Below are 26,453 nucleotides of genomic sequence, written 5' to 3' on the forward strand. Positions count from 1 at the left end.
TACACCTATTTGGTCCCTAGGTGAACTAAGCATTGGAAAAAATAAAAAAAGGACACTAAAGCAGCTAAGTCAATGGGGGCGTTACAAACCCCTGCTCCTCGTGCCTCCATTTGGCATCCCTTCTACAAACAGGGCGCCTAAACACCACCACCTGATGCCTCTACCTCCTCCTTAAGGCGAAAACAAACATGTTCGAGGCATATGAGCTGCAGATTGTACACTTAGCATAGGTCGCCATCTGGTGTTGGGCCCGGATGTTTGCAGTTTGTTTTTCTTCTTGGACCGTCTTTGGAAGTCACGAGTTTGGTGACTCCTCCTTCGGTCCGTACTGCGCATGGGCTTCGGCTCCATCCTCAGATTGTTTTTTTCCGCCATCGGGCTCGGATGTGATACTTCGTACTCCGGCTTCGAACTTCTACGGTTCCAGCCTCGACGGAAAATCCTCGATTCTTCGAGTTCCTTCATCATCTTCATCTCTCGAAGCGGCACTTTTTCCATCCCGTACATCGACACCGGCCTTCGGGCCCTCCGCGACTCCGGTCCCGGCCGATGGAAAGGACTCCGTTTAAAAAGTGCCCAAAATGTGGGTCTAAATTTCCCCACACCGACCTCCATCAGGTGTGTAACCTTTGCCTCTCTCCGGAACACGAGGCTCGAGACTGCCCCGCCTGCAAGTCTTTTCGATCGAAGAAAACGATCCGAGATCGAAGGGCTCGACGCACCATGGCGCACTCATCCTCGACAGCTCCACCGGACATCTTCGGAGACGACGCCGAAGCTTCGGGGCAGACACACACCGAACTGGGAGAAGACATCGTCAGCGCTTCCGAGGCCGACGACTCCGACCTGGAGGACGTAACACCAGGACAGCGGGCCGTGAGTACAATGCCCCCTCCCAGCCCCGCACCGAAAACCAAAGAGACTCCGGTTACTCCCTCGCCTGCCGGCCTGGGCAAAACCAAAACCAAAGCCTCGATCACCCCACCTTCGGGCCCGGTGTCGAAGCACTCAAAGTCTCACGGCAGCTCGGGATCGAGCCAGCCGACGCCCGGTGCCGATAAACACCACTCGGCACCGAAGCCTGCAAAATCCAGCTCGACTCCGAAACCACCGGTGCCGAAGCCTGGACACTCGGCGCCGACCAAACACAAACAGAAATCAGTCGGCACCGACGCTCCGGCGCCGAAACAGCATTCGACGCCGAAACACACGGAGACCTCCAAAAAGCAGGGCGTACACAGAACATCGAAACCTCCGGTTCCGAAATCGCCGGTGCCGACAGACGACTCGGCGCCATTGGCTCTGTTTACACCAGACCCTTTACAAAAGACTTTGTCCAGAGATCCAAAGACTGGCCTTTTGACTGTGATTACTAAGAAGCGTCGCCTTGAGGCTCCGGCTCCTCCTCCTCCACCCAAAAAGAGGGACTCAGCTACTTCTCCCCTTAGAGTACCCTCCCCACTGCCACCCCCCCTCCCACCACCACCCCCTCCACCTTTACCTCACTACGATCCGGCCCCATCCCCAGACCCGGATGACGGGGACCCGGACAATGACCCAGGGGACGCCCCAATGGATCCCACTCCACCAGGGACCCCAGATCCATGGGAGGATTATAATAACCCTGATGTACCCAATGTACCTCAAGACGACCTATACCCATCAAGGCCGTCTCCTCCAGAGGACTCTTTAGGGTTTCACCATTTAGTGCAGAGAGCAGCACACTACCATGGGGTGGACATGCACACGGAACCAGTGGAAGAAGACTTCCTACTGGATACATTTGATTTACAAGATCGTTCCACTGCTATTTTACCCATGCTTAAGGGTGTCACCAAGCACGCTACAGAGGTATTCAAAGACCCTGTCAGAGCCAGAGTACTAAACCCTAGAATAGAGAAGAAGTACAAGGCGGCACCCACAGACCCTGCATACATCAAGGGCCCTGCTCCTCTAGATTCCCTAGTTGTCTCCACAGCTAGAAAGCGGGCTAACTCCCAATCCTCAGGAGATGCCCCACCACCAGACAAGGAATCTAAACTTCTGGACGCGTCTGGTAAACGCACCGCCTACCAGGCTGCAAACATGTGGCGCATTGCAAATACACAAGCACTGCTTGCGCGATATGATAGAGCACACTATGATGAATTAGAGGCTCTTATGCAGCACCTTCCAGAGAAATACAAACGCCAAGCTCATGACCTGATACAGGAGGGCAAACTAATCACAAACACCTCCATTAAGTGTGCCCTCGATGCAGCAGACACTGCTTCTAGAGCCATAAACACCAGTGTCCTGCTTCGCCGCCATGCCTGGCTCAGGATATCAGGGTTCAAGCCTGAGGTCCAGACATCAATACTTAATCACACCTTTGACCAGCAAACACTCTTTGGCCCAAAGGTAGACGAAGCGCTCGAAAAAATGAAGAAAGATACAGACACAGCGAAGTCTATGGGAGCGCTCCAGACCCAAGCCTCTAAGCGTTCCTTTCGACGCTCGTCCTTTCGTGGCACAGGTAGAGGCTCCTCCACCGATAATGCCTCTACCTCCTACAAATCCCCTCCTCAAAATACCTTTTCAAAGGGCAACCAAAGAGGTGGTTACAGAGGCAACAACAATAAGGGCAGGGGCAAAACCAACAATACCCGTTCTGCCACCCCACCCGCACAATGACTCCCCTTCGCTCCCCCCAGACCATTCCACTCCGGTCGGGGGCAGACTACAAGATTTTATCCACGTATGGGAGTCCATAACATCGGACAAATGGGTGACCCAAATCATTCGGTCAGGGTACTGCCTCGAGCTAACATCTACCCCACCCAATATCCCACCAAGGCACCGTCCAATGTCCCAAGAGCATTCCACACTGCTCAAACAAGAGGTACTCTCGCTCCTCCAGAAACACGCCATAGAGCAGGTACCCGACAATCAACGAAATCTAGGGGTCTACTCCCTATATTTCTTAATCCCAAAGAAAGACGAGACCCTCAGACCCATTCTGGATCTCCGGCCTCTAAATGCCTACATACATTCAGACCACTTTCACATGGTCACCTTACAACAAGTCCTCCCACTCCTCTGCCAGGGAGACTTTCTCACAACACTGGATCTGAAAGACGCGTACTTTCACATTCCAATACACCCCTCTCACAGAAAATACCTCAGGTTCGTGGTGGACGGGCAACATTACCAATTCAAGGTTCTCCCCTTCGGGGTCACCACTGCACCACGGGTGTTTACCAAATGCCTAGCAGTAGTAGCAGCACACCTCAGACGTCAACATGTTCACGTCTTCCCTTACTTGGACGACTGGCTCATAAAAGCCGCGTCCTACCACCAATGCGTGCAACATACAAACAGCACCATCCAACTGCTTCATCAGCTAGGCTTCACGGTGAACTACCAAAAGTCCCACCTCATACCATCTCACACAAAGCAATATCTCGGGGCCACCATAGACACCTCAAAAGGTATTGCCTATCCAAACTCAGCCAGAATCACAAGCATTCTAGCCTTACGCAAAATATTCCTTCCTCAACACTCTCTACCAGCAAGAGTGTTTATGAAGCTCATAGGGATGATGGCGTCTTGCATCTTCATAGTGCCCCATGCAAGACTCCACATGCGTCCACTTCAGGAGTGCCTAGCACAACAGTGGAACCAGGCCCAGGGTCAGCTGACGGATCTGGTGTTGGTGGACGGCCGCACACATCACTCTCTGCAGTGGTGGAACACCACAAACCTTTCCAAGGGACGGCCGTTCCTGGACCCGGTTCCCCAAGTGACTCTAACAGCGGACGCATCGCTCTCCGGCTGGGGAGCGCACCTCTTACACCTCACAATGCAAGGTCTATGGACGCCACAGCAAAAAACGCTCCACATCAACCATCTGGAGCTTTTGGCGATCTTTCTAGCCCTAAAATCTTTCCAAAAGCAGATTTCAGGCAAAGCAGTCCTCATTCGCACAGACAACATGACTGCGATGTATTATATACAGAAACAGGGGGGGACACACTCTCCCCAGCTCTCCCGCTTAGCCCAGAGCATATGGAGATGGGCAATTCCCCAAAACATTTTTCTCCTGGCACAACATGTTCCAGGCGTACAAAACACCATAGCACATCTGCTCAGCAGACAGACTCAACAACTACACGAATGGGAACTGCATCCACAAGTTCTTCACCCATTCTTCCGACAGTGGGGGCATCCTCAAATAGACCTCTTCGCCACCCACGAAAACAAAAAATGCCCAAGCTTCGCCGCCAGATACCCACACCCATTGTCCAAGGGCAATGCGATATGGATGAACTGGTCAGGCAGATTTGCATACGCCTTTCCACCTCTCCCACTAATTCCATTAGTGGTCAGGAAACTACAACAGCACTCCCTCACACTCATTCTGGTAGCTCCGACGTGGGCCAGACAGCCGTGGTACACCACGCTACTACAACTATCAGTGGTACCACATCAAAAACTGCACCTTTCCCCATGCCTCCTAACCCAGAACCATGGAGAAATCAGGCACCCGGACCCAGCTCAGCTCAACCTGGCGATCTGGCTCCTGAAATCTTAGAATTCGGGTACCTTAACCTTCCCCCTGATTGCATGAACATCATCATGGAAGCCAGACGTCCTACCACTAGAGCATGCTATGCCGCAAAGTGGAAAAGATTTGTAATGTACTGCCGTAACAATACAATCAACCCTCTAGATGCATCCATACAACACATCATATGCTATCTGCTCCATCTTCACAGGTGTAACCTGGCGTATTCATCCATACGCCTACACCTAGCAGCGATCGCTGCCTATCTACAAAACAGACAGCATTTGTCACTCTTCAGAGTGCCCGCTATTAAAGCCTTCATGGAAGGCCTCAAACGAGTAATTCCTCCCAGGGCACCACCCTCCCCTGTATGGAATCTAAATTTGGTCCTTACACGACTAATGGGTCCGCCCTTCGAACCAATGCACAAATGTGAGCTACAATTTCTCACCTGGAAAACAGCTTTCCTTGTAGCTATCACTTCCCTTAGAAGGGTTGGTGAAATACAAGCGTTCACCATACAGGAACCTTACATACAAATGCATCACAGCAAGGTCATACTTCGAACTAATCCGAAGTTCCTGCCCAAAGTCATTACCCCCTTCCACCTCAATCAATCAGTGGAATTACCTGTCTTCTTTTCGCAACCCCAATCTGTTGCGGAAAGGGCCTTACACACACTAGATGTGAAAAGAGCGTTGCTATATTACATACAAAGAACGCAACCCTTCAGGAAGACCAAACAGTTGTTCGTTTCCTTTTCTCCACCACATAAAGGCAACCCCATCTCAAAATCAGGGATAGCTAGGTGGATTGTAAAATGCATACAAATTTGCTATCAGAAGGCAAAGAGAACATTATCTGTTCCCCCTAAAGCCCACTCTACAAGAAAGTTAGGGGCTTCTATGGCTTTTCTAGGGAATATACCCTTAGATGACATATGCAAGGCAGCCACATGGTCTACACCGCACACATTCACAAAACACTACTGTGTAGATGTGCATTCCCAGCAGCAAGCTAGGGTGGGCCAGGCTGTACTAAAAACACTCTTTCAAACAGCTGCAACGGATACCGGTGGTCGCCGCTAAGGTTGGGTACTGCTATATAATCTATGCTAAGTGTACAATCTGCAGCTCATATGCCTCGAACGGAATATGCTACTTACCAGTATGCATCTGTTCTTGGCATGTAGAGCTGCAGAGTTGTACACGCCCACCCGCCTCCCCGGCTACCTGTATCCGTTCCAGTCCATCTTATTTAGATACAACACACATGGGTTTCTCACTGTTATTACTACGCTCCATCATTTCCCTGTTGGCGAAAAACAATCTGAGGATGGAGCCGAAGCCCATGCGCAGTACGGACCGAAGGAGGAGTCACCAAACTCGTGACTTCCAAAGACGGTCCAAGAAGAAAAACAAACTGCAAACATCCGGGCCCAACACCAGATGGCGACCTATGCTAAGTGTACAACTCTGCAGCTCTACATGCCAAGAACAGATGCATACTGGTAAGTAGCATATTCCTTTTCCAGGGATACTACAGGAGTAATAACAGAGGTAATAATTCAAAAGGTAGAGGTAGGGGTGCCTCAAAACGTTCTGCTCCCTCCAACTCCAAGCAGTGGCTCGCTGTTCATTCCCCCCGAACACTTAACACCTGTCGGGGGATGACTACAGCATTTCTTCATTACCTTGAAAACCATAACTCGCAAACACACCTCCAAATGTACCACCTCGCAGACACAATCTTTCCGCAGAACATCTGCTCAAACAGTAAGTGGAGGCTCTTTTACTCAAATGAGTATCATCCCTCTTCAGCATCAATGTACTGGAGTTTACTGTTTAGACAGAAATATGAGAGGCAATACAAATTATACGACGATGCTTCAATGTTCAATAATAGTTCTTTCACTGGTTTCTTGTGTACGTAGAAAGATTCTTTATTTCTTCAATTCCTTTGACAAGTAGGCACAGCCAACACGTTTCGCCCTAGAAAGGGCTTCTTCAGGGCAAGGTATTTTAGTAAGCACTGTCCAGGTAGTCCCGATGGGAAACGCCAGCATACAACTGTACTTGTATCGGCCCTTGGTCACTCATGTAATTCCTCTAGTGCATCAAGTGTTACCATATAGTACCATTCGTTAAGAGAGTTAAAATATGGATCAGAAAGTGTTTTGCTTAATGTATCAGGCGTTTCCGAGTCCGTGGGTTATTTCGAGTAAGTATCAGGACTCTCTGGACACAGGACTATCCTGATACTTACTTGAAATAACCCTCTTCTTGCCCTGTCAGGAAGTGGTAGCCCTTTTGGCTAAAGGGGCCATCGAGAGTGTGCCAGCATCAGAAGTAGGTTGTGGTTGCTATTCCCACTGCTTTCTCGTGTCCCAAAAAAATGGAGGTCTCTGTCCTATTCTAGACCTGTGCCTCCTCAAGCTCTTCCTGAAGTTCATCAAGATGCTCACCATAGTTCAGGCACTGGACCCTGGAGACAAGATGGTATTGTTTGACTTGTCAGATGCATATTACACATCTCCGTTCTGCCTGCAGACGTTACCTGCAGTTCACGATGGGTTGAAAAAACACTTTGTTTGCGGCACTACTCTTTGGACTTACCAGCACCTCTCGGCTGTTTGCTAAGGTAGTGGCAGTAATTGCAGCACATCTGCGTAGCCATGGAGTTCAGTCGTCCACTACCTCTACAATTGGCTGTTGAAGGCTGGTTTGCTCCCAGGCAGTCATCTCCCACCTCCAGACTACGACAGACCTTCTGCATTCGCTGGAGTTTACTATTAGCGTGCCAAAGTCACCCCTGACTCCCTCTCTGATGTTCCGTTTCTTCTGAGCTGTTCTGTACGCAGTCCTGTTTCAGGCTATTCTCCTGAGCGTCGAGTCCAGAATATTCAGGCTATAATTCCACTGTTTCAGCCTCTGTCCTGAATTTTGGTGAGTCTAACTCTGAGGCTTTTGGGCCTCATGCATCCTGCTGGTGACACATGCCAGTTGGCACATGCTGGCTCTGCAGTGGTACCTCAAATTCCAGTGGGCACAGCATCTGGGGAATCTCTGAGACCTGGTCCAGGGAAAGGGAGGGGCTGTAAAAGATCTGCAGTGGTGGCTGTTGAACCACGATTTAGTCAGCGGCAGACACCCTCTCCATTCCCACCCAGAAGGGACTGGTGATGGATGCATCTCTTCTGGGGTGGCCACATGGAGAGATGGAGATCAGAGGCTTCTGCTCTCCAGCAGAGTGCGGCCTCCACATAAACTTGTTGGAGCTCTGAGTGATCCGATTGGCATTGAAAGCTTTTCTTCCGTCAATCAGGGAACGACTGGTGTAGGTATACTTGGGCACTACCCCTTCCATGTGGTACTGCAAAAACAGGGTGAGGTGGCATCGTGGACCCTCTTTGAAGAGACCCTGCCTCTTCGGGCATTTACCTGGTGGTTCAACATCTGGTGGGCTCTCTGAACACCAGAGTGGACAAACTCATCTTATGAATGCCTAGTGGATCACAAATTGCATCTCCATCCGGAGGTGGTGCAAGGTCTCTTTAAGAGCAGGGAGAGCCCTGGTTAGATCTGTTCTCCACCGAAGTGAACGTGCAATGTCAGCAATTCTACATGCTGGAGTTTCCAAGACGGCCATCGCTGGGCGATGCCTTTTGTCTTAAATGGAGCGCCGGCCTCGTCTTTGCCTTTTCACCAATACCACTCATGCCAGAGTTCTCAAGAAGATCAGGAACAGTGCCTAAATCATTCTTGTGGCTCCGGATTGGGCATGGAGAGTCTGGTATTCCAAACTCCTTTGCATGAGCATTGGTCCTCCGATCAGGCTGCCCCTGCGGGAGGATCTTCTGTTGCATCAGCAGGGGGATATCATGCAGCTAATTCTTTGCACCCTCCACCTTGGTACATGGAGATAGAGCGGCAACAGTTGATAGCTTTTGACTTTCCTCCCAAAGATGTTTTTATGGCAGATAGGCGTCCCTCCACCAAGATAGTATGGTATGCATCTGCTTTTGGGAACAATTTGTGGCATGACGTGCATCCAAGGACATCAACCCTCTTACTGCACCCCTATCTGAGGTTTTACTGCTGGTACTTTCTTTGTCCCAGCAGGGCTGTGCTTGGAGCACTATTGATAGTTGCTTATCAGGGATTTCAGCTTTCTTATGGTTGCCAGACCAGCCTTCTTTGGTTAAGTCACCTCTTTTATCAAGGGGCTTCAACACTTGTTCACTCTTTAAGACCATTCATCTTGCCCCAATGGGTCCCAATCTGGTCTTAACCTTTCTCAGCCACTTTACAACTGCCAATTCCGCCTACTCACTTTACAAACTGCTTTTCTTGTGGCGATACCATATGTTAGGAGGGTCAGCCAACTGCAAGCACTCTGTGCATCTCCCCTACACAACATTTTACACAGATTAACTGGTTCTGAAGACATGGGCCTCCTTCCTTCCAAAGGTAGAGACTCTATTAGGCCGCAGATCGACCCTGGAGGATAAGGGGATTACTTACTTATGTAACCCCTGCACACCTCCTTGGTAGCTTGGCATGAGCAGACTGGCTTATCAAGGAGGCACTGTGTAAAGTATTTGCACAAAACACACACAGTAACACAGTGAAAACACTTCAAATGGACACCAGACCAGTTCAGAAAAATAACATAACTTTATCTAAACCAAAGCAGACCAAAACTCCAACATGCATAACTTATACTATGACCATTAAAAGGTTTCAAGCAATTCTGTCCATAGAAATCTATGGATGTGTGATTTTTACACAAAGTACCTTAACTCCATCAAAATCCACAATGTAAAACAGCTGCAGGGAGGGTAAGCACTGGAAAACACAGCAAGGGGCCAGTTCCTGAGTCGTTGGGGAGGCGAGGCAACAGTTCTGCTGCACATAGGAAAAGTGGAGTGTCAACTCCGGACTGTAGGGGGAAGTGAGGCATCGCTTTCCAAGGGGATTCTGGTCTGCAGGTGTTGAGTTGGAAATATTTGGTGCACAGGTGCGATACTTGAGAGTATTTTCCTGCCCTTTTCCTCTCTTCGTTAACTCTTACCCTCTGCCGACCTCCTGCTCACACACTACTTACTATGTCAGACCACGCACCCTTATATTCAGACGAGTATATTAAGAAGATTTGTGAGGGTCCATCCCTATTTACTGACTCAACTGATAACCCCACTAACTTAAATATATCCCTCTCAGAGCAGCTAGAGAAATGTAAAAAGAAGCAGGTCCGTCTCCAACTCATGGTCCGCATGCTCACAGAGTATCTGAAAGCCGATATAATCCCTATAGGACTGCAAGTCAGAACTATTCCGGGCATTTTCACAGACAATCCCAAATATATTAATAACTTTAGCTATATCAGCACCACCTGTTCAAGACATGGGTTAGTCTTGGGGATTGATATAGCTACAGAGACATTGAAAACACTCCAGGAAGAAATCGCTGATATTGAGAAACAGATTAAAGAATCTAGTTAAGTCACTGAAGGAAAGAAACTACTTGACCAAGTTCAGAAAACAGTTGACGATTTTCATAGATTAGAACAGAACAAAAAGTCACTTAAAGTCAAGAAAGACATTAAAGCCTACTGTGTCGAACGAACTTACCCCTACTTACAAAAGGACTTTTATACCAATAGGACATACTCAAATTCCCAAAACAACAGACCTTGGGGCCGCTTCAACAAACGCAATACCCTAGTAGGGTTCTCCGACACATCAGTCGATTCCTCAGACAATTCTGACTTAAGTGAAGGGCCTAGCACATCAAATAGGAACCCTAATTTTTTAGGGAGAGGCCAAACAGAACAACCAAAACGGGGGTGCGTGAAACAAGCTCAACGCTGGTACAATCCACCCGGAGAGCGCCAAACCCGACAGAAATTCTACCAATGGTAGACCTGAATACCACCCACTCAGGACAATTGACCACCATTCCCATTTTCAACCTATCCAACACACACTCGTTGATTCCGAACTCTCCTTGCTCAGTAAAGGTCTAGTTGTTGAGATTTTTCAGACGCTTATGCCTACACGCTTACTTTTTACAGAATCCCACACCCAGCATTCTTTTCAACACACCGTTCCGTCCCCCTCCACTTTCTCACCCACAGCCAGCATGATCCCTGGAGAAATTGTCCCCCTCGAAAAAATGGTCTTGAAGGACCTTAATGAACTAGAAAATAAAAAACATTTTATTCCCTACAACATATCCCTTTAAGAAAAGAAAGCCATTGAGACTCTGAAAAAGATTGACTCCCTTGTTATTAAATCTGCGGACAAACGTGGTGGCATTGTCCTACAAGAAATAGACTCCTATAAAGCTGAAATACTGCGCCAACTATTGAATACTGACCACTATTGTAGATTGCCTACAAACCCCACCAAGGAACTACAAGGGCTTATTTTACAAATTACCACCGAGGCTAAAACAGAAGGTTACCTTAGCCCAGTGGTTCCCAAACTTTTTTGACCTATGGCTCCCTTGACCTAATTGGCAGTTGGCCGTGGCTCCCCACTATATTTTTTACCGGTGGGCGGGTGGGGATGTAAGCCCGACCGCGGGAGTACTTCCTGTTGATTGTATTTCATTTTTCAAATTGTTGTCTAATTAATATGTTTTACTTTCTTAATTTGGAAACAGGGTAAAAATCGGTAATAGAATCATCATTTTTGCCGGGGGCTTAAGCATATTGTACCGCAAAGAGGAGGATATTAATGAATGCAGCAAATTTAAACGGAGCACAAACATGCCAATACAGCATGCATAACAGAGCTCACACATGCCTGCATGCACCAATGCTGCAAATACAGCAGACCAGAGACAAGCTGTAGCTGCAAATGCAGCAAAGCACAAATAATTTCTGCAAATGCTGAGTACACACGCATCCAAGTAGCAAATGCAGCAGAGCACATTTCATCGAGAGCACACACACATACACTACCATTCACACATAAACGCATACAAATGCTGAAAATACAGCGCTGCACACACATACACACCATGATCGTGATAAGCCTTATTATGTGTAAAACGGATTTCCACATCAGGTGAAGCTAGTGCTTATTTGAGCCGGTGGTTGTATGTGGGGCACACAGGCACTCATGGGGGGCGGCACTTATTTTTCCTCATCATACATGACCCAGAGCAAGAGAGAGAAAAAAACCAAAATGGGAAAACCAAGAGATAGAGAAAAGCGAAACAGCGAGGAAGAAAGCGAGATGAAAAACAGAGCCTGCAGGAGTGAGATGAAGAGGCAAATAGTGTCTGGTGGATGAGAGACATGAGGTGGAATCAAACCGTGGCAGCCTTGGCGTTGAGCATGTCGACACCCAAGAGTGCCGGACTCATATTTCAAATTGAGCACTGGGCCCTGCAGCCCGCCAACGCTGGAGTGCAAGCTGCCCCGAGCTAGACGCAGGGCAGCTGCGAAGGTGATGGAAAGGAATTCTGGGGCCTTGTTAGGTAACAAGGGTAAGGTTTGGTGAACTTTGTTTTCCTTTCACTTCCTGACAGAATAACGCAGTTTCTAAAACAGGGAAGGGTGTGACGTCAAGGGGCTCAGGTGTACCCGAGAAGGTTCTCTAGACTCTGTCGTGTTCCTGACCCTGGGGGAGGGTGGGCGCCATGTTTCTCTCACCCTTGCCGGTCCCCTCCCTCCCAGCCCTGTAATTATCAGAGGAATTAGGAAGGAGCACAAATATCCACTCACAGGTATCGAATGGCCCAGGCTGCCCCTGCACCTGCCGGCGCTGACGGAGGCTGTGTAAGGCTGCCTTATGATTTCCTTAACGAGCCCCATGGAGCCCGCCTTTTTGGTGTAAAAATAATGCTGGTGATACTACTATTAATCAAATGCCATGCCGATCTTCTGCCCAACCTCATTTTTTTCTTGAACTAGATTTTACACCCGTACTGTTTTTTACACGATCTTGTCAGTATTCAAAATCTAGTTTTAGTTAGTAAAAAACTGATTTTAGACAAAAGATCGGCATGGCATTTGATTAATAGTAGTATCACCAGCATTATTTTTACAGTAAAAAGGCAGGCTCCACGGAGCTCGTTAAAGAAATCATAAAAGCCAAGGCCTTCACTCTGGCTTCTGGGGTTTTATGCCGGGGCTTCAAATAGGAAGAGGTAGTGGAGTCGGATGTAAAAGGAAAGGATCCCAGAGCCCCAAGACACCGAAGGAAGACATGGAGAGTGAGAGCCAACAGTATCTGCGGAGGGAAGGAAGAAAGAGAGACTGACGGCTTCTCAGAGACATTCCTTTCTACAAGAAAAGACGCCGACAGCCCGACTCCAAGTTGAGAGCGAGAACGCTTTTCCAGACCGCTGCCCTCTCAGCTATTACAGCCGAAGACAGGACCCGCCAGAGAAGTTACAGATCCCACCACGCTCCTGGAGGAACGTGACTGCGCCAGGTGCGTGCTCTGGTGTGGGGCTGGAAGGGAAGGGGTCGGCCATAACACAAGAGGAGAACCAGAGGGTCTGAACTTACCTGTTCTATGTGAAGCGGGTCCCACGAAGCACAGCAGAGCACGGCGGGCAGCATTAACGCGCCTTAAACGATCAGAGCTGCATATGCGTAATGCAGAGACTACGCCTGTGAAAGCGCGTACATACGCACGCACGTATGGCGGCAGTGCTTGGGCCAAACCATGTTGCCTGATCATGCAGGTGGCATCTCTCCCCCGTAAGTTGCGCTGTGGCTGCAATTTCCCACATCGTGCCGCGGCGCCCCTGGCTACTCATAACGGCGCACCGGGGTGCCGCGGCGCACAGTTTGGGAACCACTGCCTTAGCCCCAAAGAATTCCAATTCCTAAACGTGAAATCACCCAGAATGCCGGTGATTTACAAACTACCAAAAATACATAAAAGCCTTACAAGTCCTCCTGGCCGCCCTATAGTTTCAGGGTGTGGCTCCATACTTGAACCACTAGGCCAATATGTGGATTTCTTTATCAAAGACTTTGTCCCTAAAACGGAGTGTTATGTCAGGGATAGTATGGCAATGATAAATTTGGTGGAACATCACCCTTTCAACCAGATATCGGACCTGTTGTGTACAATGGATGTTGAATCCTTGTACACTAACATACTTCAGGCCCTTGGTTTGACAGTCATCCAAAAAACTCTAGACTCTAGACCCAGGCCCCACATTATCCCTACACTTTTCATACTACAACTCCTCGAACTGTGTCTCACCAGAAACTTTTCTACTTTTGAAAATGAGTTTTATCAACAGGATAAGGGCACATCTAGGTGGGCTGTTTTTGCCCCCAATCTAGCAATACTTTTCATGGATTTCCTAGAGACCACAGTAATTCTATCACCCACAAATCCCTTTATCTCTGGCTTCACATTATGGGATGCCCGGGTTCAAGCCGTGTGACGCCTGTCACCGACTGATGTCGGTTACCGACCCCCACCATCGGTGTCTCTACTGCCTTGGGGCAGACCATGATGACAAGTCGTGCCCCGACTCCTGGGCCTTGACCTCGAAGGCTAGGCGGGAGCGGTCCCGCAAGCTCCTCGAGATCCGACTGTCGGCTCCGCGCCTCTCGAGGTCCCGGTCGAGGAGGAGGTCGAGGAACCGGTCGCAGAGCCAAAGTCCTCACCGCTCATCAGGCTCGAAGTCCTCGCATTCAGGTAAGTCGAGGCACAGTAAAAGGAAGTCGAAGAGGCAACATCGCTCTTCTGACTCCCCTCGCCGGTCGCGCGACTCGGCTGAGGGTTTGGGTGGCACCACCCGCGCGGCTGCGCCGGAGTCGCATTGCCCCATACCCTCCGGTCCCTGGGGCTCATGCGACTCCGGGTGAGATTCGGGACTTCCTTGTGGCCATGAGGAGTCTCGCTCTGCCGTCGAGGCCTGCCGGTGCGCTTCCGGGCCCCGCATGTCTGACTGGGGGGGGGCCTAGCGAGCCGGCGGCTTCGGCCCCGGCGCCATCGTCGACTTCGGTTCTGATGCCGCAGGTCCCCGTGGGATCCAGGCCTGGCTCCTGGTCGACGCCGGTTGACCTTACGACCCCTCTGCCGGCACCGACCCCCATGGAGCCGCCCCCCGGTGCCGTCTTCGAACTATGCCGCCCCTAGTTTCAGTCCGGGTCCGGCGTCCGAGCAGCGCTGCTCGGCGCGGTCTCCGGCGCTACTGGGTGACCATTTCATCTATAACCCGTCTCCGTCCTTTCTGCCTGTTAACCAGGAGACGGATGAAGGGGAGGACTGGGAGGGGCTAAGGTCCCTCTGGCGCAGCAGTGCCAGTTAAGTCAGGACTGGGCAGACGAGCTGGGGGATGCCAGTGGTCTCGACACTTCGCCTGACATTGGCTTCATCTCTTCACCTTCCATGGCTACGGAGGAGGGTGCGACTTATTCTGTGGTGCTGTGCAGGGCTGCTGAGGCCCTACACCTAGAGCTCCCTGCAGCGGCCGCGAGGACTAACCTCCTCACTGAGGTGCTTCAACCGCCAGTAAGCTCTTCGGAGCCTCTACTGCAGTTTGAGGCGCTCACCGACGTTCTGATGGACACTTGGTCCAAGCCCTCCACAGTCTCTCCTGTGGATCGGAATGTGGCCCGGCGCCACCACCCTGCTCCGGTCGACCCCAGCTTTCAGTCGGTATACCCCACCCCTGAGAGTCTGGTTATCCAGGCCTCTACATCCCAGACCGTCTTCCCGTCCGTCCGCCCAAAAGGTTGGAGCAGTTTGGAAAGAAACTGTTTTCCTCCCTCAGTTTGGGGTTGCGGTTTATTAATACCGCGTGCCTTTTGGTTCGTTACACCCACTCCTTGTGGGATACAGTGGCGGACGTGCTGCCCCAGTGTCCGGAGGAGGCCAGGACAAGGCTCGCCCAGGCTTTTGCTGAGGGGCGGCATGCAGCACGGTACTCCATTCGATGTGGACTTGACACCACGGACTCGCTGGGTAGAGCGATTGCGACGACTGTGGCGATTCGTCGTCACGCCTGGCTGCGGTCCACAAACTTTTCCGGGGATGTCCAGAGCACTCTCATGGACATGCATGCCCTTTGATGGCCGTCGCCTTTTTGGCGACAAAGCGGATAGTGCGCAGGAGCGCTTTAAGGACTCCAGGGATCTAGCCAAGTCCTTGGACCTCTCGGCCCCGCGCCCGCAAACTTACGCTTTTCGTCCCTTTTCGTGGCCAAGGAAGGGGCGCCCCCGCATGTTCGTCCAGCCACAGGCCGCAGAACCAGCCTCAACGTGGTCGCGGATGTGGATTCCGCCGTGGCAGAGCAGGGGGACAAAGAGCCGGTCAGTCCACATCTGCTCCCGCAGCACCTTCCTCAAAGCCTTCCTAGTACGAGTTTTCAGGCCCATTCCATACCAGTGGGAGGCAGAGATCGCCATCACCTGCTCCACTGGCGTACGATCACTTCGGACAGGTGGGTGCTGCAAATCGTCCGAAGGGGCTACTCCCTCCCCTTCGAGGCGACCCCTCCAACCATACCACCGCATGTCGGGGGATCACTTGCAACGGGGTTGTTACTCCCACTACTTTCTGGTTCCCAAGAAGGGCAAAGGGGGCCTACGCCCTATCTTGGACCTCAGGAGCATCAACGACTTCCTCCGGAAGGAGAAGTTCAAGATGCTGACTTTAGCTTAGGTTCTGACTGCCCTAAACCCTGGTGACTGGATGGTAGCGTTGAACTTGCAGGGCGCTTATTTCCACATCCCCGTCCTACCGGCCCACCGGCGTTAACTGCGGTTCACGGTAGGCCACGAGCACTTTCAGTTTACCGTGCTCCCCTTCGGCCTCACCAGTGCCCCTCGGGAGTTCACGAAAGTGATGGCGGTGGTCGCAGCTCATCTGCGCAGATTAGGGGTTCCAGTCTTCCCCTACCTCGACGACTGGTTGTTGAAGGCGAGCTCGCCCCGAACAGTCGTCTCCCACCTCCAGACTACGACCGACCTCCTGCATTCGCTGGGGTTTTCCATCAACATGCCGAAGTCACATCTGAGTCCCTCCCAGAAGCTCCTCTTCATCGTTGCGGTTCTGGACTCGGCGCAGTTTCGGGTTTAGCCTCCCGAACAGCGGGTTCGGGATATTCAGGCTCTGATTCCGATCTTTCAGCCTTTATCCCGAGTTTCGGTAAGGTTGGTCCTACGGCTGCTGCGTCTGATGGCCTCCTGCATCCTGCTGGTACATCACGCCAGGTGGCGGATGTGGGCTCTGCAGTGGGACCTGAAGTTCCAGTGGGCTCAACATCAGGGCAACCTGTCCGACCACGTCCTGATCTTGGAGGGCACTGCAAGACAGTTGCAGTAGTGGCTCACGGACCGCGATTGGGTCAGTGACAGATCCATCTCCCTACCCCAACCGGAGCACGTAGTGGTGACGGATGCGTTCCTCCTGGGATGGGGGGGCCACATGGGAGAAGCGGAGATCCTAGGCCTCTGGTCTCCGGCGGAGTCCCGGCTCCATATCAACCTATTGGAGCTGCGGGCGATCCGGCTTGCACTGAAGGCATTCCTTCCCTCTGTCCGGGGAAGTGTAGTGCAGGTGTTCACGGACAACACCACTGCCATGTGGTACTGCAACAAACAGGGCTCTCTGAACGCCAGGGCGGACGAACGCCAGGCTCTTTCTTCTAAACCTCCTTTCCTCTCTGTCCATCCGGACAAGGTTGTTCTGAAGACTCGCCCTTCTTTTCTTCCTAAGGTGGTTACTGCCTTTCACATCGGACAGTCTGTTACCTTACCCACCTTTTTTCCGCCTCCGCATCCCACGAAAGAGGAAGAGAGGCTCCACCGTCTGGACCCAAAACGTGCGCTCTCCTTCTATTTGGGCCGCACCAAACAGTCGTGGGTGGACGACCAACTCTTCGTTGGTTACGTGGGTGCTAAGAAGGGGCGGGCAGTGCACAAGCGGACCATCTCTCGGCGGGTCGTTTTGTGTATTAAGACCTGTTATTCCTTGGCTAAGAAGGATCCTCCTGTGGGGCTGAGGGCCCATTCCACTTGGGCCACAGCGGCTACTACTGCCTTGGGACGGGGAGTCCCTCTGCAGGACATTTGTCAGGCAGCTACGTGGGCCTCGCTGCACACATTTGCCAACCATTACTGCCTCACAGCCAAGTCTGGAGAGACTGCTTCTTTGGCCATTCCGCTCTCCAGGACTTCCTGGTGTGATCTTGGTTCGCAGACCCACCACCTGGGTTGGTGTTGCTGGGGTATCTATTCTAAGGTAAGGAATCTAACTAACGTGTTTCTTTCAGATGAACAAGTTACTTACCTTCGGTAACGATATATCTGTTGTTAGTTAGATTCCTTACCGCCCCACCCATCCTCCTCGTTCTGCGAACTGATATTTAGGGTTAAGGTCATCCCTTTCAGGGCCCTAGTTTCATGGCACCAGTGTCTGTTTCTTGCATGGATCTGCGTTCCTGGCACGGAAAGCTATGTACAGAACTGACGTCAGCGCGCGAGGGCGGAGTCTAAGTACTCCGATGACGTGATCCCGACGACAGACGCAGAGTCGCAGACGACGCCTACCGACGCGCAAGGGTACTGCTGACAAAAAATCTTTCCGGATCCAGCCTGACGCCTGGGGATATTCTAAGGTAAGGAATCTAAGGTAATGAATCTAACTAACTAATGTTTCTTACAGATATATCGTTACCGAAGGTAAGTAACTTGTTCTTCACCTTATCTCTAGATCGATCCTCTATTGCCTTTTTGGATCTCACCATATACCATTCCAGCAGTGAATTAATGACTAAACTCTACAGAAAGCCTATGGAGCGTAATACGCTTCTTCGGTATGAAAGCAATCATCCTAGAACCTCACGTGACTCCTTACCTTATTCCCAATTCTTGCGCATCAGTCTTAACTGCTTTGCAAAAGAAGATTATTTCCAAGAATCCTCCATTTTATCAACCAAACTAAAGGCACATGGCTACCCCAAACGATTGGTTCGCAATGCCCAAAAACGAGCATGGTACTGCCCGAGAGAAATCTTGTTATCACCAAAGGTTAAAAGCAACACCAATAGAATAGTTTGTGTTACCACATTCTCGCCAGTCTCTAATCCAATTCGAAAATCCATTTTGAAACACTGGCCGTCACTTAATGCTGGTACTCTAAACATTAAACATCCCTTATTTGCCTTTCGCAAAAATCGCAATTTGAAAGACCTCCTGGTACGAGCAGCTCTACCTAGTGCCACACAATCTCTCACATTGGATGCACACTGGGGGCTCACACCTCTAGTAGGACACTCAAAATGTGGTAATTGTAATATATGCGATTATACTATGGAAGGTAAAGTCATCACTTTTAATAATGTTGTTATCAAGTCACGATCCTTCTCCAACTGTAACACTTGTAACGTCATTTATTTGATACAATGCCCTTGCTCAAAAAATTACATTGGACAAACCACGCAGAAACTCAAGACCCGCATTCGACAGCATCGCAGCAGGATTCGCTGCCAAACACCGAACGCGCCCCTGTTCGAGCATTTCAACCTTGCGGGCCACAAGGAGGACGATATCAGATGGACTGTGCTAAACACTGTGAAACTAGAGGGGCTGATTTGACACAGCTCTTGAATAAAGAGGAACTGAAGCTAATTATCCGTCTGGACAGTATCAGAAACGTACTAAACAGAAATGAAGACTGGACTACTTTGCTCTGATTACATTGACTGACGCTCCTAGTCCAAATAGCAATTTTTGAGTTGTATTTAGTTTCCTAAAGCTGAGCCTCACAACTTTCTTTTTTCTTATTATTGCTAATTTCCTTCTTTTTATAAATGCTAAAATGTTTCCATGAATTGTAAAAGAAAATATCGATTCTACATATGTGATTCAACATAATTGTATATATTTCCCTTTTTGCCTCCTTGTTCCAATCCTTCCACCCTTTCTACCTTTTCCCTCACCCAACATGGACTCTGTATCATTCCTCTTAGATCACGTGTGCGCTATGACTTTAGCCGCACCTTCCCCATAGATCACGTGTGCGCAGTCACTCTAGCTGCTCCGTAGATCACGTGTGCCTTAGCACTGTATTTGAACCCGGCCGCTCGCTGTCTCTGCATCCCTACAATTGTGTTCGAGATCGACTCGAAACCTACTCACGCTACCGGTAAGCATTCTAAGCGACTGCGCTATTCTCCCTTAGGCACCCCACTGTTCATGGACCCTTAACAAGTCCGGCATTCCTTTCTCTTCCAGGCTGAACGTGTGATCGGCACCAAGCCAGCGCTTTGCTAAATCGGACGCTACTCGGCCCTCAATGCATGGCGGCGCCGATTCTGTCATTAAGGTTTTCCTAAAAGCAACCTTGACTCTTCACTTAGGTAAGCGCGTCTTCCCTTTTTAAACTTCTAGCACGTAACCGTGCCCTCACAGTAGCATCAGATCACAACCCCCGCATTTCTTTTCCAGAACGCTCATTACAGAGGTTCTCAAACCACGTGGATTCCATTTTCGCTTCCTCATTTAATTCCCCAAGCTCACTGAACCTCCACGCTCCCGATCCAGGTCAGTTTCATTCCGTGAGCACTCACTGCTTTGCGCTTTGCTTTACCACTCTAGCAACTGCTCACCCACCCCGTTTCTTAACACGTCCGTGGCTCTCGGGGCTTACCCCTAGTGACATCGCATTAATAACAAGTGATTTGCTTATCCCCCGTCTCCAGATCCATCAGCACCTTTAAAGTAATTTCCTTGCAATTCGCGCAATGCCGCGAGCGTTTTTTTAAATAAATTGAACCACCACTCTCTCCTCACTACGACTTACCGCTTCTGTTTAAAATCAGCACCCGCTTCAAGGGCCAGCATAGTTAACAGCATGAGTAATTCCTTGCAATTCACGCAAGGTCTTTTTTTACCCCTCGGTTCTCACCTCAATTCACCGCGTCCACGACCTTGAAACGATGCATTATACCCGCCCCAGCTTTTCGGCTTGTAGGCACCTCGGTTGTTGCCTTCACGCACTGGCTACAAACTAGATCATTGACACTCAAATTCTACCACCTCTTGATTACTCCTGTCACCTATATCACAGTGTGTTAAACACCAGGAGGTCAATGTTCTCCCACCTTTTCCCTAAATACCTTAATTCTATGTCTCCTGCCTCCCTCCCCGTTCCATTTTCTCCACAGGCAGCGTATTACTTCAGGCCTGCAAATCTCCTTGTCCTGATGATGATCCAAGTATCTAGTTATGGATCGAAACGTCGTTGACTTTTTTAACAGCTTGCATGTTAAACTGATTTGTTAAAACTAGTGCAACAGCTGTTAAAAGCTTGCATAGATAATTTGTTTATTTGTGAATGTCTTCTCTTTGTTCTTGTAGGATACAAAAATGTGTCCCACTCGATCACCTTGTGTTTGATCACTACTAATTACCTTGATTCATTAAATTAAGTGTCCGGCTTGACATCTTTAATACAACATAGTACTGATTCTTGTCTATATTTATTGTTTAATTGTAATGTTTGAAGGACCAATTGTTTTTCATAACCTGAAAAAATTTAGCCGCTACTGGTCGATGCAGTGGCGATCCAGGCTCTGCGTCTATTTTCGTAACCGCACACAGTTGATGCGTCGATCCTTTTAGCTGCAGGGCCAGTGTCCGATTCGGTGCAGGGGTCTCAGACTTTGGAGACTGGTGCATTGAATTTAGCTTGCTTTGATTTTCCGGGCCACTGCCAGGCGCTGCGTCAATTTTCTCTCGCATGGTACAAGAACAACTTAGCGCTGATTTTGCAGATGGAACAACCTCCAAGGGCCCGGAAAAGAGCAAAGTCCAGTCCTTTGCCTCTCCTTGGCAGAAGCAGCAACTACAGGCCAACCCAGAAAATTAACACACAGCAAAGGGGCAGTACTCCTCCTTACAGTTCTTCAGCTCTTGTCCTTGGCAGAGATTCCTCTTGATTCCAGGAGCAGTCTAAAGTTCAGGGGTTTTAGGTCTAGCTCCAGAACGATGAAGAGCACAAACACTTTCCTCCTCATCCGCCCCTTATTCAAAAAGAAAACCACCCAATCTCGCTCCTTCTCTGGAAACGCACCGATCGTCTGGAATGCCCTCCCAATGGAATTGCGCTGCAACCCCTCCTACATTGCCTTAAAAAAAGACCTTAAAACTGCACCTCCTCGGCAAATACTGGGGTCCTTAAGCAGACCTCTGACCTCTTCCGATTCTATCCTCCGCTACTTCACTCCCTCACCCCCCCCCGTCTATTTCCCCATCCTACTCCCACCTCCCTACCGTCCTCCCTCTTAAAACCCCGCCCGGCTGACCATCTTCCCTCCCCCAATCAGTTTTCCCCCGCCTATCCTATCTCAAATTTCTTCCTCACCCACAACTCAGCCCTGAATCTCCGCCCCCCGCCACTATATATGTAAATTTATCAACTCTTGCTATATCTGTTTATTAGACCTCAATGGAACGTATGTTTTTAATTTATTGTTTATACTGTGCTTTTTGAGCAACTCCTGTAATCTTGTTTTTCGCACATGTAAAGCGCTCTGATTCCCCCGGGTCTAGCCAGCGCTATATTAAACCTTTCAAATAAATAAATAATACTTATAGCCCTTTTTCCGTATGAATTCTTTGATCAGAAAGTCTCTCTTGCTCAGTAAAACCAGTTCTGTCCTCCCGGTCCAGTTTCACTACAGAAGGTGGTGACATCATTGTGCAGAGCAGCCACAGCTTAGTCAGGTATCAGTGACAACAACTCCCACCAGTCTAGCCCAGGAAGGCCCATCAGCATATGCTGACCACACCTCAGCTCAACTCCTTTTGTGAGTGTCTGGAGTGAATACACAAACAGCCCCTGTCAGTCTAAAGCCAGTCAGTGAATGCACAGGATGGTTAAACCAGAAAATGCCCTCTTTCTAAAAAGGGCGTTTTCAAAAACTCATTATAAAATCACCTTTACTAATAGATGTGTGATTAAATTCTGAGCTCAGAGAGCCTAAACTCCAAATCTCTAGCTGTTCCCAAGTGAAAGTTAGACTTGTAAAATGTTACAAGGCAGCTCCAATGATAGCCTATAGGAGGTCCTTGCTGTTGTTAAAAACGAAATACACAGTGTTTCACTATCAGGACATGTAAAACACACCAGTACATGTACTACCTTTGACATACACTGAAGTTTTACCGGTATATCAAATATACCAATCATGGAGAACCAATCAGAATTACAATTTACACAGTGAGCACTTGCACTTTGGCACTGATCAGCAGTATCAAAGCGCCCAAAGCTTCTAAGCCAGTAAAAACAAAATCCAACACACAGTCAAAAATACAGGAGGTGGAGGTAAAAAGTCAGAGGAAACCACGCCAAGGATGCCAGGTCCAACAGTGACGAATAGCAAGTGACTAGTGTATACTATTTATTGTGAAGGCTGGATACACTGAACAAATCAGTATTGGTGAAAATAGTTTGAACTAAGAAAAAAGGGTTTAATCTAAGACTATATACCCATTCTGAACGTAGGAATATAGACCAACTCTGAACATGAGATGTTGGTAAAGAAAGAATCATTAAGAATGGTGGCACAGCCCAAATTTTTCCAATACTCCAACAAGGAGACCATATATGTGCTATAGACCTGCCAGATTTCTATTGTCTTGGTCCAGGTGCCCAAAGGTAGATGCACCAAGCGTCTGTGCAATGGCAATCAGTAAAGCAACTTTTCCCAAAATTAGTTGTTTAATGGCTTTGTGTGAGCTCACTGTGAGCCCATTAATTTAGACAATGCACTTTTAAGCTACTGTGTTGCAGCACTCTGTAGATCAAATGTTGAGAAGAATGATTACCTCTCTACTTGAACTGTGATGAATTGTGTATTTCTTTTTAATGAAGCCTAGTCCTTGATAAGCGTTGAGCACATTGGTCTTTTTAATACTCCAATGCCATACTATTCATTACACTTTATAAATGAATTGTTACTAGAGGATGATCTGGTATTATGGTTTGCCTCTTTCTGGCAACACTTCTGAAGTGCATGCATAGATTGAATGAGCTCACATTGTATGTCTGAGGAACAGCCACCTGTTTTATGATTTTAGAAAACAGTGGAGTGAATACCCTTTGATTTCTTTGTGTATGAACTTTTGTTTTGATTATAAACTCATAATAGATCTATATTTTTTTTTAGATGTACATGTTTGGTACGGGTATATGAAGCAGCATTCCTACAGTGGCTCAAACAAAGCGAATTACTTTACATAGTCGAAAATGTTGCTAGATTGGTGGAAAATACAATCAGATTAATATATGAGATTAAATAGGAGATTAACATGACACTAGCTGTTGTTTGTGCCATGTTTAAGTCCATGACACAAGGGGGTTAGGTAAATAGGTGCCTCATTTGTGGTTAGTGTAGCCAGACACGCAAACACTGGATTCATCAATCTCCCATGATCTAGCACATGCTTAAGGTTGTGAAGAGTGTGGAACGAGCCACAAGAAACTACAGAATAGAGGTAGTCATAAACTCCCAAGCCCACACTCTTAAACTGTGCTAGACTTGCATAACTGATGGTGCTTAAACCAAGATTTCTTACCAAGATTATTTTAGAGTCTGAATTGCATAAGAACATCATTGAAGCCCAGAAAACCCAGAATTAAAATTTGATATGATATTTGATCACCCATAAGGTTGTATTACAAATCAGCACTGTGTGAGGAAGAGAAATTGGTAGTCTTCTTAAAAAGTTCTGAGCGGAGTGCATATTGGATTGAGCTCCTTCATTTTAATGATCTTTTCACTAGAATGCTTCCAATCTAACCATGTGCTGTACCTTTTTCCTCCAGCTTTGCATTTGTAGACTTCGATTCTTGTAAGACCCAGCAGCAGGTAATAAGTAAATGTCATGGCACGAAGTTCAGTGGGCGGTCTGTCATTGTGAAACCCTCAATCAAGTTGAATGGCATCAGGAGCCCTGATTACACCAGCAGCCCTGTTGATATGCCGGTAAAAAAGAGTAATTTCTATCTTTTATTTGTTACTTTTTCTGGAACCATATAATTTTCCTTGTGGATTCGGTGTAGGGGTGGAGAGTCAATTTGACGAGTACCAGTGTTCAGAGACCTTCATGCTGCTGGTGCCGGATAAGGTGATTTTGCTCATTTATTTAATTCTCCAAAGGGGGAATGGTTTTGTGCATGCTCATATTGATATTTCTGTAATGAAATCTTATTAATAGAATTTTATTTTTATGTACTACCTACCTTTACTCTGCATCTTATGTGACACTGTTTGTTACATGAGCAAATTGTTTAGCCTGTGGTCTTTAAATTAGGTAAGAGCCACAAACAGTGCAGACAGCAACTGTGACTGAGGCTCCTCTATCTTGAACAGATTATTTTTAGCTTGATTCCCACTTACTGATACATTTTCTGCATTGTTTGCAAGACTGCAGATATATATATATTATCTACTGGCGGTCGCCAGTAGATAGTTATAGTTAGGACCTATTTTCCATAGGAAATCCACAACATTCTATTCCCAATAAGTCTGGCGCCGGTTGACGAATCCTCGCAAAATTTTCCAAACTTTTGGCCAGCTCAGCTCCGCTCCGCTCTTACCCTGAAAGTTTCGTGGTGATTCGTCAAGCGGGGGCCGAGAAAAAAGGGGGGTCCCAAAACACGTTTTCCACATGCAATTTCCCATAGGATCTGTTGTCGCAGCTACAGCCCGAACAGCTGAACGGAATGACACCAAATTTGGCAAAGAGGTAGTCCTCAGTTCAGACTCGTGCCTTTTGCATAAATGGTGTGACTCCGTTCAGTAGTTCCGGAGAAAATAAGAGTTAAAAGTACATAAATATCTATAGCCGGGGAGGATCTGCGGACCCTACCCGCACCGTATGCGCACCCTCCCCGAACCGAGCGCGCACCCTCTCGATAGCGCGCTGAATGCTAATTGGCTGTCGAGTGTCTCTCTACATTCGAAACCAGGAACTGTTGGCGGCCATTTTCTGCCTCGGTAGAAGCGAGGCTGAAGAAGCAAGGGGATTAAGTGTGTAAAACATATAAAGGGGGCAGAGTGGAAATACTCTGACCCTCTAGAGGTGCTTAGGGGGTCCCAGAAGGACCCCCTGGGGCCCCCCTTTTAAAAAAAAAAAACGGCGAAATGCGCGCACGGTGCGCACATTCCATCGCGTTGGGTGCGCGGATCCACAGAATGTTTTTTTTTAAAAAAGACAAGAAATCATTGGTTGTATGACTACTTTGTACACTGAAAGGTAGGGTGTATATTTCTGTTTTTTAGGTAAGATTCTTATTGGTTAACAAAGACAGATTGTAAGGAACATTATATATGATTAGCTGTTATGTTGAAAAGTGAAGCACACTTCCTCTCTTGTTTAGCAACATTGTGTGCTGAACTTCTGACCTGTGTGCTCTGTGCAGTGTTCCATGACCTGTTTCTATGGTAACAGGTAGAAGGCAGATTGGGGGAAGGGTTGAAATGTATTTCAGTTGGAAAGGGTTGAAATGTTTAACCAATAGAAATGTGTGTTTGCTTTTGAGTTTATGTGTGAAGGATTGTGATTTGATGTTTACATGTATATGTGTGGAAAATGAAAGGGAAACGTTTCCATTCTTTGTTTTTGCTGAGAGGTGCACAGTGCAGAGATTCTGTAAAAGAAAATATAGTAAGTGACTGATATACTTCTTAATCTACAAAATAACTTGAAAGATGAGTTATTTAATTGTGGGGGGATGTATGTAGACTATTTTGATTTTAATCAGACTAATGTATTTCTCCTGCTAAAGTGTAGGGAGTACTTTTTTTCTCTACAATCTTATTGACAGTGTGTGTGCATGTAGAAACCATTCTGTGATGAGCATTTGTGTTTTTCATGTGTTTGCAGACAGATAACTGTGCTGTTTTTA

The 26,453-nt window shown here is 48.3% G+C and overlaps 1 protein-coding gene across 1 annotated transcript in view; it reads left to right on the top strand.

The window, feature by feature from the left end:
- TDRD10 (tudor domain containing 10) overlaps positions 1-26,453 on the top strand; it is a 404,866-nt gene that overhangs the window by 172,765 nt on the left and 205,648 nt on the right. Inside the window, exon 6 of the mRNA XM_085637994.1 lies at positions 24,369-24,528. Within this exon, the coding sequence (XP_085494120.1) occupies positions 24,369-24,528 (160 nt within the window). The remainder of the gene's footprint in view (positions 1-24,368; positions 24,529-26,453) is intronic.

The sequence above is a fragment of the Triturus cristatus genome, chromosome 12, assembly GCF_964204655.1.
Source record: "Triturus cristatus chromosome 12, aTriCri1.1, whole genome shotgun sequence".
Taxonomy (NCBI): domain Eukaryota; kingdom Metazoa; phylum Chordata; class Amphibia; order Caudata; family Salamandridae; genus Triturus; species Triturus cristatus.